The following is a 14,697-nucleotide window of genomic DNA, read 5'->3' on the forward strand; positions in this document are numbered from 1 at the left end:
CAGGCACTGAAGCTGTGACCTGAGAAGATGCTACAATAAGTAAATATAAGTGCTTTAGTAATACGAAATTAATGTTTGTCATTTTATTAACATTTGACATTTCATGCTAAACTCAATTGTGAGATACAGGACCCGTTTAAACCATCTCAGGTTCTCTGGCAGGAATGTGAATTTTTGTAATGCCGTTATAGAACAGGATATTGATTTAATGTGGCCTTGTGAAACCAGCCCATAATGTTTCATCTAATTTGTTGGTATTCAAAGTAAGGTGGCAACGCCTAGTGGAGTCAGGGTTGCGAGGGAATACAGTGGGGTCTACAAATAAAAAACAAAACAGAATATAGATTATTGTTTGGGACAATATGAAAATCATTTGAAAAATAACATCTTTCATAACCAATCTCAAAATAGCCTACTCAAAGTACTGCAAGATGGTTTTTTGTTAAGGTTAACTTTTGAAATCGGTAGCTAGCCAAATGAGAATGTTTAGTTAGCATGCCATAGCTGAATGCAGAGTTTCAACACACTAATTTCCCACAATGACTTTAATCGGAAAAGGACTTCCATTCCATGTACTTTTTGTTGTAGTTCTCAGGACATTTAAGCAAACAATTCCCAATTCTAGTACAGTAGCAGCACAGCTTCTAACCAGAGGTCAAACATTGTATGCCAGCAGCATACCACCCTGCATACCACTGCTGGCTTGCTTCTGAAGCTAAGCAGTGTTGGTCCTGGTCAGAGTCCTTGGATGGGAGACCAGATGCTGCTGGAAGTGGTGGTTGGAGGGCCAGTAAGAGGCACTCTTTCCACTGGTCTAAAAAATATCCCAATGCCACAGGGCAATGATTGGGGACACTGCCCTGTGTAGGGTGCCGTCTCTCGGATGGGACGTTAAACGGGTGTCCTGACTCTCTGAGGTCATTAAAGATCCCATGGCACTTATCGTAAGAGTAGGGGTGTTAACCCTGGTGTCCTGGCTAAATTCCCAATCTGACTGTCAAACCATCATGGGACCTAATAATCCCCACTTTACAATGGGCTCATTCATCCCCCTCCTCTCCCCTGTAACTATTCTCCAGGTCGTTGCTGTAAATGAGAACGTGTTCTCAGTCAACTTACCTGGTAAAATAACAAATAACATAAATTGCCAGACCTGACAGGAATGTTTGTCAGTTTATTTAGTTGATTAAATTGACAGTGTATTTTGTGTTATTTACATTGTTGTTTTTTGGGAGGGGGGGGGGGGGGGTTAATCATAAAAGTTCTAATATTTATTGGTTCTCCTAATTTTTTATAAGAAATGAAATGGGATGAATTTGATATTGGTTGATGTAAAATTGAACGTTTCCAGATGTTTGTGGGGTTCCTACTTAACAAGTTTGAATAACACTGATCTAATGTACGTATAACCAGAGGTAAACTGCCTTCTCCTGTTCATAATGAGGCTTATGGATTTAGTTCTAATTTCCTTTCTTGTGTTTCCCATTTCTTCCTTTTCCATTATATTCTACTTATTGTTTCATTTCTATTGTAATGTTGAGGTCAACCTGCAAGTAAGGATTTCATTGTACTGTCATGTTCTGACCTTTATTTCCTTTGTTTTGTATTTATTTAGTATGGTCAGGTTGTGAGTTGGGTGGGCAGTCTATGTTTGTTTTTCTATGATTTGGATTTCTATGTTTCGGCCTAGTATGGTTCTCAATCAGAGGCAGGTGTCATTAGTTGTCTCTGATTGAGAATCATACTTAGGTAGCCTGGGTTTCACTGTGTGTTTGTGGGTGATTGTTCCTGTCTCTGTGTTTGCACCAGATAGGGCTGTTTTTGGTTTTCCACGTTTATTGTTTTGTAGTGTTTGTGTTTATCTTTTTTTAATAAACATGAATCAATATAACCACGCTGCGTTTTGGTCCGCCTCTCCTTCACCACAAGAAAACCGTTACATGTACTGTGTTCACACCATGTATCCTGTGCATATAACAAATCATCTTTGATTTTAGATTTGACTTCAACTATCATCTAATAAATATAATTTATATTTACCCAAATGTGTGACTGCTCTGTGTGCTAAGTAAAGAAACAGAACAGAGTTGGTTGCCTGCATTTAGACTTTGGGCTGATGGAGACCACCTGGTCAGTAAAATAATGATGCTTGTTTTATCTTCTTTTCACTTATGTGTTACACATCACAAACAGATACATTTGATTATGACTCTCAAATATGGGACAGTCACTTTAAATGTTAATTTGCTACATCCACAGTCCTGAACCGAATGCTGTTCTTTGATCAAATGACTCATTTTTAACAGTCTTCAGTGGCGGCAAGAAAGACCATAAATTTACAACAATAAAATGACAACAAAGAAAGATTTGCTGAGAAGCAAACAATTTATTTTGTTTTAACATAATAATCACTGCATGTCATACTCTTCAGCAATGAAACACAGAAACAACGTTTGGTCCAACTTTAAGTTCAACAAGAAGAACTTAAAATACAAAATACAATGAGCATATTCTGTAAGGCAGTGATTATGTAAGGGGAAACTGTCATGCCATTTCTGACTAGATGATTGAAGATGAGTCCATTATGAAAGAACAAAACATATCACTTGAGGCAAAGCCATGTAAATAGATATCTACGGTGGCCCTAACGGACAAAGTGAATTATAAAACCTCATTTTCCATTGGGGACACCGTAGATATTAATAACAAGGTAGCTTCAGAAATGTGCAAACTCATTTCCCCCAATAGAAAACATCACCTACGATAAATCTTGATTACTTTCTTGATTGTTGTTTGGTTGAGATAAAAATGTCAGACCCCAGAGTTATAGCCCAACATCTCACCTAGTTGCATCCCTGAGTATAAGACCAATAGTCTAGGTATTTAGACTTCAGTCTTTCCCTCCACTACCACCACTACGTGATACAGAAATTCACATTGGAAAAGTGCACACAAGACCATCAGCAATCAAACATTTTGTACATCACAGGAGGTTGGTGGCACCTGAATTGGGGAGGAAGGGCTTGTGATAATGGCTGGAGAGGAATAGGTGGAATGGTACCAAATACATCAAACACATAGTTTCCATGTGTTTGATGCCCTTCCATTCACTCCGTTCCAGACATTATGAGCCTTCCTCCCCTCAGCAGCCTCCACTGGATTTGCATATTTATCAACTAATGAAACAAATGGACAAATATTTGCTAACTACAACTTTCGTAACTTCCTCCCCTTCACTCATTGTACTCTTAGTACAAATCACAGTTGACTTTTTAGATACCAGAATGAAACAGTTTATAGGTATTGTACATGAGTAGAACCTGTCTGCTGGCACTTTGAAAGTGCATTTCCAAAAAGGCACTCATTTCATGTTCCCCTGTGTAAAACATATGCATCTATATCACATAAGTGTATTCTTAAACATGATTGTAAACATATCTGTGGCCCTTACATACACTATACAGGGACTATAGTCTGTACAAAGTCTACATCTGAAATGGCACACCAACCTGGTCGGTCAAAAGTAGTGCACTACATTGGCGTGGAGTCTGGAGGTTGGAGCTTTGGCTATGCTCCCTTCCGTCTTGTCATTCCTCCAACATAGTCTGTCCCCCTGACTTCATACTGTCCTGTCTAAAAAACAATAAAAGTATGAAATAATGTTCGACTCTTCAGGAAGAAAAAGTAAGAATAGGGAGCCATGTGGGATGCAAACAAAGGCAGAGTAGAATCAGTGGTGGTTGAGCTATCTCTGGCTGCGCTCCTGTTTGAAGGCCACGGTGAACTTCCAGGCTTCTATGTACTGAGCCAGACTGATCTCTCCGGGGAACAACTCGTCCACGTCGTGGGGAACGTCAAGGTCTTTCCGCTCCATGTAGGACACCAGGGTGTCTTTCAGGCTGCAGGACAATGGAGGAGAGGATAATGGACACACGTTCCACTTTCCTGTGTGTGTGTGTTTTCCAGTTTTCCAGACAGTGTTAGTGATTTTTACTTTCATCAAACATGCCTCAAAAAGAGATGTTTGTGGCCCTTATGAAACACGTACAATACCAGTCAAAGTGCTAGTACACATACTCATTTCAAGGGTTTTTCTTTATTTTTACTATTTCTACATTGTTTAATAATAGTGAAGACGTCAAAACTATGAAATAACACATATGGAATCATACAGTAAACAAAAAAAGGTGTTAAACTAATCAAAATATATTTTATAGCAGCCACCCTTTGCAATGACAGCTTTGCATACTCTTGGCATTCTCTCAACCATCTTCACGAGGTAGTCAACTGGAATTCATTTCAATTAACAAGTGTGCCTTGTTAACAGTTAATTTGTGGAATTGAATTCCTTCTTAATGCGTTTGAGCCAATCAGTTGTGACAAGGTAGGGGTGGTATACAGAAGATAGCCTTATTTGAAAAAAGACCATATTATGGACTTGGTCAAATAAGCAACGAGAAACATCATTCAAATAAAGATTTTATTACAGTGAAATGCTTACCTTCGAGCCCCTGACCAACAATGCAGTTAAAAAAAAATAGGGATAAGAATAAAAGTAATTAAAGAGCAGCAGTAAAATAACAATAGCAAGACTATGTATATACAGGGATATACAGGGGGGTACCGGTACAGAGTCAATGTGCGGGGGCACAGGTTAGTTGAGGTAATATGTACATGTAGGTAGAGTTATTAAAGTGATTACGTATAGATGACAACAACGGAGAGTAGCAGCGGTGTAGAAGAGGGGACGGGGGGGTAATGCAGATAGTCTGGGTAGCCATTTCATTAGATGTTTGGGAGTCTTATGGCTTGGGGGTAGAAGCTGTTTAGAAGAGAGAACAGTCTATGACTAGGGTGGCTGGTGTCTTTGACCATTTTTAGGGCCTTCCTCTGACACCGGCTGGTATAGAGGTCCTGGATGGCAGGAAGCTTGGCCCCAGTGATATACTGGGCCATTTGCACTACCCCCTGTACTGTCTTGCGGTCGGAGACCGAGCAGTTGCCATACCAGGCAGTGATGCAACCGATGGTGCTCTCGATGGTGCAGCTGTAGAACCTTTTGAGGATCTGAGGACCCATGCAAAATCTTTTCAGTCTCCTGAGGGGGAATAGGTTATGTCGTGCCCTCTTCGCAACTGTCTTGGTGTGCTTGGACCATGTTAGTTTGCTGGTGATGTGGACACCCCCCAACCTGCTCCACAACAGCCCCGTCAATGAGAATGGGGGTGTGCTCTGTCCTCTTTTTCCTGTAGTCCACAATCAACTCCTTTGTCTTGATCACATTGAGGGAGAGATTGTTGTCCTGGCACCACACGCCCAGGTCTCTGACCTCCTCCCTATAGGCTGTCTCGTCAATGTCGGTGATCAGGCCTACCACGGTTCTGTCACCGGAAAACTTAAAGATGGTGTTGGAGTCGTACAGTCATGAGTGAACAGGGAGTACATGAGGAGACTGAGCAAGTATCCCTGAGGGGCCCGTGTTGAGGATCAGGGTGGCGGATGTGTTGTTACCTACCCTTACTACCTGGGGGGGTCCCGTCTGGCAGTCCAGGATCCATTCGCAGAGGGAGTGGTTTAGTCCCAGGGTCATTAGCTTATTGATGAGCTTTGAGGGCACTATGATGTTGAACGCTGAGCTGTAGTCAATGAATAGCATTCTCACATAGGTGTTCCTTTGGTCCAGGTGGGAAAGGGCAGTGTGGAGTACAATAGAGATTGCATCATCTGTGGATCTGTTGGGGCGGTATGCAAATTGTAGTGGGTCTAGAGTTTCTTGGGTAATGGTGTTGATGTGAGTCATGACCAGCCTTTCAAAGCACTTCATGGCTACAGACGTGAGTGCTACGGGTCGGTAGTCATTTAGGCCGGTTACCTTAGTGTTCTTGGGCACAGGGACCATGGTGGTCTGCTTAAAACATGGTGGTATTACAGAATCGGACAGGGAGAGGTTGGAAATGTCAGTGAAGACACATGCCAGTTGGTCAGCGCATGCTCGCAGTACACGTCCTGGTAATCCATCTGGCCCTGCGGCCTTGTGAATGTTGACCTGTTTAAAAGGTCTTACTCACATCGGCTGCGGAGATCGTGATCACGCAGTCTTCTGGAACAGCTGGTGCCCTCATGCATGTTTCAGTGTTATTTACATCAAAACAAGCATAGATGTTGTTTAGCTCGTCTGGTAGGCTCGTGTCACTGGGCAGCTATCAGCTGTGCTTCCCTTTGTAGTTTGTAATGGTTTGCAAGCCCTGCCACATCTGACGAGCATCATAACCAGTGTAGTACGATTAGATCTTAGTCCTGTATTTACGCTTAGCCTGTTTGATGGTTCGTTGGAGGGCATAGCAAGATTTCTTATATGCTTCCGGGTTAGAGTCCCGCTCCTTGAAAGTGGCAGATCTCGCCTTTAGCTCAGTGTGGATGTTGCCCGTAATCCATGGCTTCTGGTTGAGGTATGTACTGTGGGGACGAAGTCATTGATTAACTTATTGATGACGCCAATGACTGATGTGGTGTACTCATCAATGCCATTGAAGGAATACCAGAACATATTCCAGTCTGTGCTAGCAAAACAGTCATGTAGCTTAGCATCTGCTTCATCTGACCACTTTTTTATTGATCTAGTCACTGGTGCTTCCTGCTTGTAAGCAGGAATTAGGAGTATAGAAGTATTACTAAGACATGAAGGCCAGTCAATCCAGACAATTTTCACAAAAAAACATCTAGCGCTTTTGAAACTGTCTCTCAAGGAAGACCCAGAGTTACCTCTGCTGCAGAGGATAAGTTCATTACAGTTAACTGCACCTCAGAATGGAGCTCCAATAAATGCTTCAGAGTTCAAATAACAGACACAGCTCAAAATCAAATGTTCAGAGGAGACTGTGTGAATCTGGCTTTCATGGTCGAATTCCTGCAAAGAAACCACTACTAAAGGAGTCCAATAATAAGAAGAGACGTGCTTGGGCCAAGAAACACAAGCAATGGACATTAGACAGGTGGAAATCTGTCCTTTGGTCCGAGGAGTCCAAATTTGAGATTTTTAGTTCCAATCGCTGTGTCTTTGTGAGATGCAGAGTAGGTGAACAGATGATCTCCCCATGTGTGGTTCCTACCGTGAAGAATGGAGGAGGAGATGTGATGGTGTGGGGGTGACACTGTCTGTGATTTATTTAGAATTCAAGGCACACTTAACCAGCATGGCTACCACAGCATTCTGCAGCGATACGCCATCCCATCTGGTTTGCGCTTAGTTGGACAATCATTGTTTTTCAACAGAACAATGACCCAACACACCTCTAGGCTGTGTAAGGGCTATTTGACCAAGGAGGAGAGTGATGGAGTGCTGCATCAGATGATCTGGCCTCAACAATCACCCAACCTCAACCTTATTGAGATGGTTTGGGATGAGTTGGACAGCAGACTCTTTTTATGTATTATTTCTTACACTGTTAACCCAGGAAATCTTAAGTCTTATTACATACAGCCGAGAAGAACTATTGGATATAAGAGCAACGTCAACTTACCAACATTACGGCCAGGAATACGACTTTCCCGAAGCAGATCCTCTGTTTGGACCACCACCAGGACAATGGATCAGATCCCAGTAGGCGACCCAAAACAACGATGCCGCAGAAGTGCAGACGGAGCGGTCTTCTGGTCAGGCTCCGTAGACGGGCACATCGCTCACCGCTCCCGAGTATACTACTCACCAATGTCCAGTCTCAAGGTAGACAAAATCCTAGCAATGGTTGCCTTCCAGAGGGACATCAGAGATGGAAACATTCTCTGTTTCACGGAAACATGGCTCACGTTATCAGAGTCGGTACAGGTACCCGGTTTCTTCACGCATCACGCGGACAGAAACAAACATCTCTCTGGTAAGAAGAAGGGCGGAGGTGTATGCCTTATGATTAACGAATAGTGGTGTGATCATAACAACATACAGGAAGTTAAGTCCTTTTGTTCACCTGACCTAGAATTACAATCAAATGCCGACCGCATTATCTACCAAGAGAATTCTCTTCGATTATAATCACACCTGTGTATATCCCCCCCAAGCAGACACCTCAACGGCCCTGAAAGAACTTCATTGGACTCTATGTAAACTGGAAACCACATATCCTGAGGCTGCATTTGTTGTAGCTGGGGATTTTAACAAGGTTCATCTGAAAACAAGGCTCCCTAAATTTTATCAGCATATCGAATGTGCGACCTGGGCTGGCAAAATTCTGCATGAAAAGCCCTCCCTCGCCCTTCTTTCGGCAAATCTGACCACGACTTCATTTTGTTGCTCCCACCCTATAGACAGAAACGAAAACAGGAAACGCCCGTGCTCAGGTCTGTTCAACGCTGGTCCGAACAATCTGATTCCACGATTCAAGATTGCTTTGATCCCGTGGACTGGGATATGTTCCGGATCGCCTCAGACAACAACATTGATGTATACGCTGATTCGGTGAGTGAGTTTATTAGCAAGTGTGGTGATGTTGTAACCACGGTGACTATTAAAACCTTCCCCAACCAGAAACCGTGGATTGATGGCAGCATTCGTGCAAAGCTGAACGCGCAAACCACTGCTTTTAATCATGGCAAGGCGACAGGAAACATGACCGAATACAAACAGTGTAGCTATTCCCTCCGCAAGGCAATCAAACAAGCTAAGAGTCAGTATAGAGAAAGTAGAGTCGCAATTCAAAGGCTCAGACACGAGACGTATGTGGCAGGGTGTATAGTCAATCACAGATTACAAAAAGAAAACCAGCCCCGTCGGGCACAACGACGTCTTGCTCCCAGACAAATTAAACAACTTTGAGGACAATACAGTGCCACTGACACGGCCCACTACCAAAACCTTCGGGCTCTCCTTCACCGCAGCCAACGTGAGTAAATCATTTAAACGTGTTAACCCTCGCAAGGCTGCAGGCCCAGACGGCATCCCTAGCCGCTTCCTCAGAGCATGCACAGACCAGCTGGCTGATATGTTTACGGACATATTCAATCAATCCCCATCCCAGTCTTGCTGTTCCCACATGCTTCAAGAAGGCCACCATTGTTCCTGTTACCAAGAACGGTAAGGTATCTGAGCTAAATGACTATCGCCCGGTAGCATTCACTTCCGTCATCATGAAGTGCTTTGAGAGACTAGGCAAGGATCATATCACCTCCACCCTAACTGATACCCTAGACCCACTCCAATTTGCTTACAGCTCCAATAGGTCCACAGACGACGCAATCGCAATCACACTGCCCTAACCCATTGGAACAAGAGGAATACCTATGTAAGAATGCTGTTCATCGATTACAGCTCAGCATTTAACACCATAGTACCCTCCATACTCGTCATTAAGACCCTGGGTCTCGACCCTACCCTGTGCAACTGGGTCCTGGACTTTCTGACGGGCCGCCCCCAGGTGATGAGGGTAGGAAACATCTCCACCCCACTGATCCTCAACACCCGGGTCCCACAATGGTGCGTTCTCAGCCCTCTCTTGTACTCCCTGTTCACCCACGACTGCGTGGCCATGCACACCTCCAACTCAATCATCAAGTTTGTAGACAACACTACAGTGGTAGGTTTGATTACCAACAACGACGAGACGGCCTACAGGGAGGAGGTGAGTTCCCTCGGAGTGTGGTGTCAGGAAAATAACCTCTCACTCAACGTCAACCAAACAAAGGAGATGATCGTGGACTTCAGGAAACAGCAGAGGGAGCACCCCCTTATCCACATCGTCAGGATAGTAATGGAGAAGGTGGAAAGTTAAGTTCCTCTGCGTACACATCACAGACAAACTGAAATGGTCCACCCACACAGACGGCGTGGTGAAGAAGGCGCAACAGTGCCTCTTCAACCTCAGGAGGCTGAAGTAATTCGGCTTGTCACCAAAAACACTCACAAACTTTCACAGATGCACAATCGAGAGCATCCTGTCGGGCTGTATCACAGCCTGGTATGGCCACTGCTCCGCCCACAACCGTAATGTTCTACAGAGGGTCTGCACAACGCATCACAGGGGGCAAACTACCTGCCCTCCAGTACACCTACACCACCCGATGTCACAGGCAGGCCAAAAAGATCATCAAGGACAACAACCACCCGAGCCAATGCCTGTTCACCCCGCTGTCATCCAGAAGGCGAGGTCAGTACAGGTACAACAGCAGAAAACAGCTTCTATCTCAAGGCCTTCAGACTGTTAAACAGCCATCACTAACAGTGAGTGGCTGCTGCCAACATACTGACTCAAATCTCTAGCTACTTTAGTAATTAAAAATAGGATGTAAGAAATGTATCACTAGTCACTTTAAACAATGCTACTTTATATAATGTTTACATACCCTACATTACTCATCTCATATATATACTGTACTCTATACCATCTACTGCATCTTGCCTATGCTGTTGAGGCCATCGCTTATCCATATATTTATATGTACATATTCTTATTCATTCCTTACACTTGTGTGTATAAGGTAGTTGATGTGAAATTGTTAGATTACTTGATAGATATTACTGCACGGTCGGAACTAGAAGCACAAGCATTTCGCTACACTCGCATTAACATCTGCTGACCATGTGTATGTGACCAACAAAATTTGATTTGACTAAAGGAAAAGCAGCCAACAAGTGCTCAGAATATGTGGGAACATATGTGGGAACTGTTGGAAAAGCATTCCAGATTAAGCTGGTTGAGAGAACACCAAGAGTGTGCAAACCAGTCATCAAGGCAAAGGGTGGATACTTTGAAAAATCAAAAAAATATTTTAATTAGTTTGACACTTTTTTGGGGTTACTGCGTGATTCCATATGTGTTATTTCATAGTTGTGTTGTAGAATGGAGAAAAAAAGAAGAAGAATAAAAACCCTTGAATGAGTAGGTGTGTCCAAACTTTTGACTAGTACTTAAGACATGATGTGACGTAAACAATACTACAATATCAAAAATGGAACCGCTAAGAGTGTCAAGAGAGACTACACCATGCCAGCTAGCTGTTATCCCCTTGGCTTACCCCCAGTCAGGCCTGTATGTGTCGGGGGCACGGGGGCTCTTCAGGACCAGCAGCAGAAACTCGTGCATCTCCAGCAGGAACGAGTCAGCGCTGCTCTTGGTGAAGAACGTAGTGAGTAGCCTCCGGTCTTCATCTCCCAGGGGATTCCTGTATTCCTCTGAGACCCCCACAAACGGGTCCTGAGGATGGGGAGGGTTAGAGAAGCTTTAATATACACTAGGGTGTAACATGACATTATGATCATTTTCTATTTAGCACATAATGCAAGTTAGTGTAACTAAGGTTAGTTTCAATTGATTATGTAAGTTAGTGTAACTAAGGTTAGTTTAAATTAATGTTGTAAGTTAGTGTAACTAAGTTTAGTTTAAATTCATTATGTAAGTTAGTGTAACTAAGGTTAGTTTAAATTAATGTTGTAAGTTAGTACAACTTAAGTCACAATGTTACAACTTATGAGTAATACAAGCACATCTCACCCACACAAACAGGAATCCAGACAAACAACAAATCCAGACAAACAACAAATCCAGACAAACAACTTCATAACCAAAATCATGGGAAGACTTGTATGGGTGAATGTGTGGTGTCTCGTCGTCTTACCCTCTTGAGGCGCAGCATGTTCTCAGACTTGAGTGAGGTGAGGAGCTGCCACAGGGCCACACAGTGTTTCAGACTACACCTGCTCAGGGCCTGCATGAGGACAACAGGACAACACAGTGACTCAGACTACACCTGCTCAGAGCCTGCATCAGGACAACAGGACAACACAGTGACTCAGACTACACCTGCTCAGGGCCTGCATGAGGACAACAGGACAACACAGTGACTCAGACTACACCTGCTCAGGGCCTGCATGAGGACAACAGGACAACACAGTGACTCAGACTACACCTGCTCAGGGCCTGCATGAGGACAACAGGACAACACAGTGACTCAGACTACACCTGCTCAGGGCCTGCATGAGGACAACAGGACAACACAGTGACTCAGACTACACCTGCTCAGGGCCTGCATGAGGACAACAGGACAACACAGTGACTCAGACTACACCTGCTCAGGGCAACATTGCACTGGATTTGTGTTAAAAAGGTTAGCATTTGAAACAGTGGCCAGGTAAACAAAACCAAATAATGCATTCCTGTCTTACCTTGTCAATAGACTGCGTTAATAGACAGGGTCAGGAAACCAACATGTCCTTTTGTAATTTGGGTGAACTATCCCTTAGTTTAATATAATCTCTAATCACATCAGAAAACATAAAATCACTGCTAATTGATTCTCTTGAAAGAGCTCACCTTACCGAGGGATGTGTTGTATTAACTTTCGGCTACAATTAATACCAAATTAGGCAAGACTGACTGATAATATGCTAGCTACAGTTGAAGTTGGAAGTTTACATACACTTAGGTTGGAGTCAATGAATCTCGTTTTTCAACCACTCCACACATTTCTTGTTAACAAACTATAGTTTTGGCAAGTTGGTTAGGACATCTACTTTGTGACACAAGTCTGTTAGGACATCTACTTTGTGACACAAGTCTGTTAGGACATCTACTTTGTGACACAAGTCGGTTAGGACATCTACTTTGTGACACAAGTCATTTTACCAACAACTGTTTCCTGACAGATTATTTCACTTATAATTCACTGCATCACAATTCCAGTGGGTCAGAAGTTTACATACACTAAGTTGACTGTGCCTTTAAACAGCTTGGAAAATTACAGAAAAAGATGTCATGGCTTTAGAAGCATCTGATAGGCTAATTGACATCATGGGAAAATCAAAAGAAAATCAGCCAAGAACTGGAGAAAAAAATTGTAGACCTCCACAAGTCTAGTTCATCCTTGGGAGCCATTTCCAAACGCCTGAGGTACCACGTTCATCTGTACAAACAATAGTACGCAAGTGTAAACACCATGGAACCACACAGCCGTCATACCGCTCAGGAAGGAGACTCATTCTGTCTGCTAGAGATGAGCATAATTTGGTGCGAAAAGTGCAAATCAATCCCAGAACAGCAGCAAATGACCTTGTGAAGAAGCTGGAGGAAACAGGTACAAAAGTATCTATATCCACAGTAAAACGAGTCCTATATCGACATAACCGGAAAGGCTGCTCAGCAAGGAGGAAGCCACTGCTCCAAAACTGCCATAAAAAAGCCTGACTACTGTTTGAAACTGCACATGGGGACAAAGATTGTACTTTTTGGAGAAATATCCTCTGGTCTGATGAAACAAAAATAGTACTGTTTGGCCATAATGACCAACTTTATGTTTGGAGGAAAAAGGGGGAGGCATGCAAGCCAAAGAACACCATCCCAACCGTGAAGCACGGTTTTGTGCACTTCACAAAATAAATGGCATGATGAGATAGGAAAATTGTATGGATATATTGAAGCAACATCTCAAGACATCAGTCAAGAAGTTAAAGCTTGGTCGCAAATGGGTCTTCCAAATGGACAATGACCTCATGCATACTTCCAAAGTTGTGGCAAAATGGCTTAAAGACAACAAAGTCAAGGTAGTGGAGTGGCCATCACAAAGCCCTGACCTCAAACCCATAGAAACTTTGTGGGCAGAACTGAAAAGAGCGTGTGCGAGCAAGGAGGCCTACAAACCTAACTTCGTAACACCAGCTCTGTCAGGAGGAATGGGCAAAAATGCACCCAACTTACTGTGGGAAGCTTGTGGAAGGCTACCCGAAACATTTGACCCAAGTTAAACTATTTAAAGGCAATGCTACCAAATACTAATTGAGTGTATGTAAACATCTGACCCACTGGGAATGTGATGAAAGAAATAAAAGCTGAAATAAATCATTCTCTACTATTATTCTGACATTTCACATCCTTAAAATAAAGTGGTGATCCTAACTGACCTAAAACAGGGAATTTTTACTGGGATTAAATGTCCGTAATTGTGAAAAACTGAGTTTAAATGTATTTGGCTAAGGTGTATGTAAACTTCCCACTTCAACTATACAACAAAATGCTGACGACAACAAGACATCAAATGAAGTCACTATGTTTCTCTTAACGGTATCCATCTGTTTACTGGTTCCTGTCAGGAAGCCAATGAGGAGCCAGCTCGATGGAGAGAGCAGTGAAACAATCAGGCTTTAGGCTCTCAGCTAGCTGCTTAACCAGAGGAAGAAACAGAGTGTAAGGCACAGATGTATGTTACTGCTGCACCCGGACAGTCTGTGGGCTCCGGACGGAGGAAGGGGACTGACCTTTAGGATGTGTGGGCCAGAGTGTAGGGCACAGAGGTATGTTACTGCTGCACCCGGACAGTCTGTGGGCTCCGGACGGAGGAAGGGGACTGACCTTTAGGATGTGTGGGCCAGAGTGTAGGGCACAGAGGTATGTTACTGCTGCACCCGGACAGTCTGTGGGCTCCGGACGGAGGAAGGGGGCTGACCTTTAGGATGTGTGGGCCAGAGTGTAGGGCACAGAGGTATGTTACTGCTGCACCCGGACAGTCTGTGGGCTCCGGACGGAGGAAGGGGGCTGACCTTTAGGATGTGCGGGCCAGAGTGTAGGGCACAGAAGTATGTTACTACTGCACCCGGACAGTCTGTGGGCTCCGGACGGAGGAAGGGGGCTGACCTTTAGGATGTGTGGGCCAGAGTGTAGGGCACAGAGGTATGTTACCGCTGCACCCGGACAGTCTGTGGGCTCCGGACGGAGGAAG

The 14,697-nt window shown here is 43.7% G+C and overlaps 1 protein-coding gene across 1 annotated transcript in view; it reads right to left on the reverse strand.

Moving 5' to 3' along the window:
- Positions 1–2,361: 2,361 nt before the first annotated feature.
- Positions 2,362–14,697, reverse strand: part of LOC109881888 (E3 ubiquitin-protein ligase rnf213-alpha) — a 41,649-nt gene continuing 29,313 nt past the window's right edge. The window contains 3 exon segments of the mRNA XM_031819005.1: positions 2,362–3,899; positions 11,005–11,183; positions 11,605–11,694. Coding sequence (XP_031674865.1) covers positions 3,746–3,899; positions 11,005–11,183; positions 11,605–11,694 — 423 coding nt within the window. The 3' untranslated portion in view covers positions 2,362–3,745.

This window comes from Oncorhynchus kisutch, unplaced genomic scaffold, assembly GCF_002021735.2.
Source record: "Oncorhynchus kisutch isolate 150728-3 unplaced genomic scaffold, Okis_V2 scaffold1770, whole genome shotgun sequence".
In the NCBI taxonomy this organism is placed as follows: domain Eukaryota; kingdom Metazoa; phylum Chordata; class Actinopteri; order Salmoniformes; family Salmonidae; genus Oncorhynchus; species Oncorhynchus kisutch.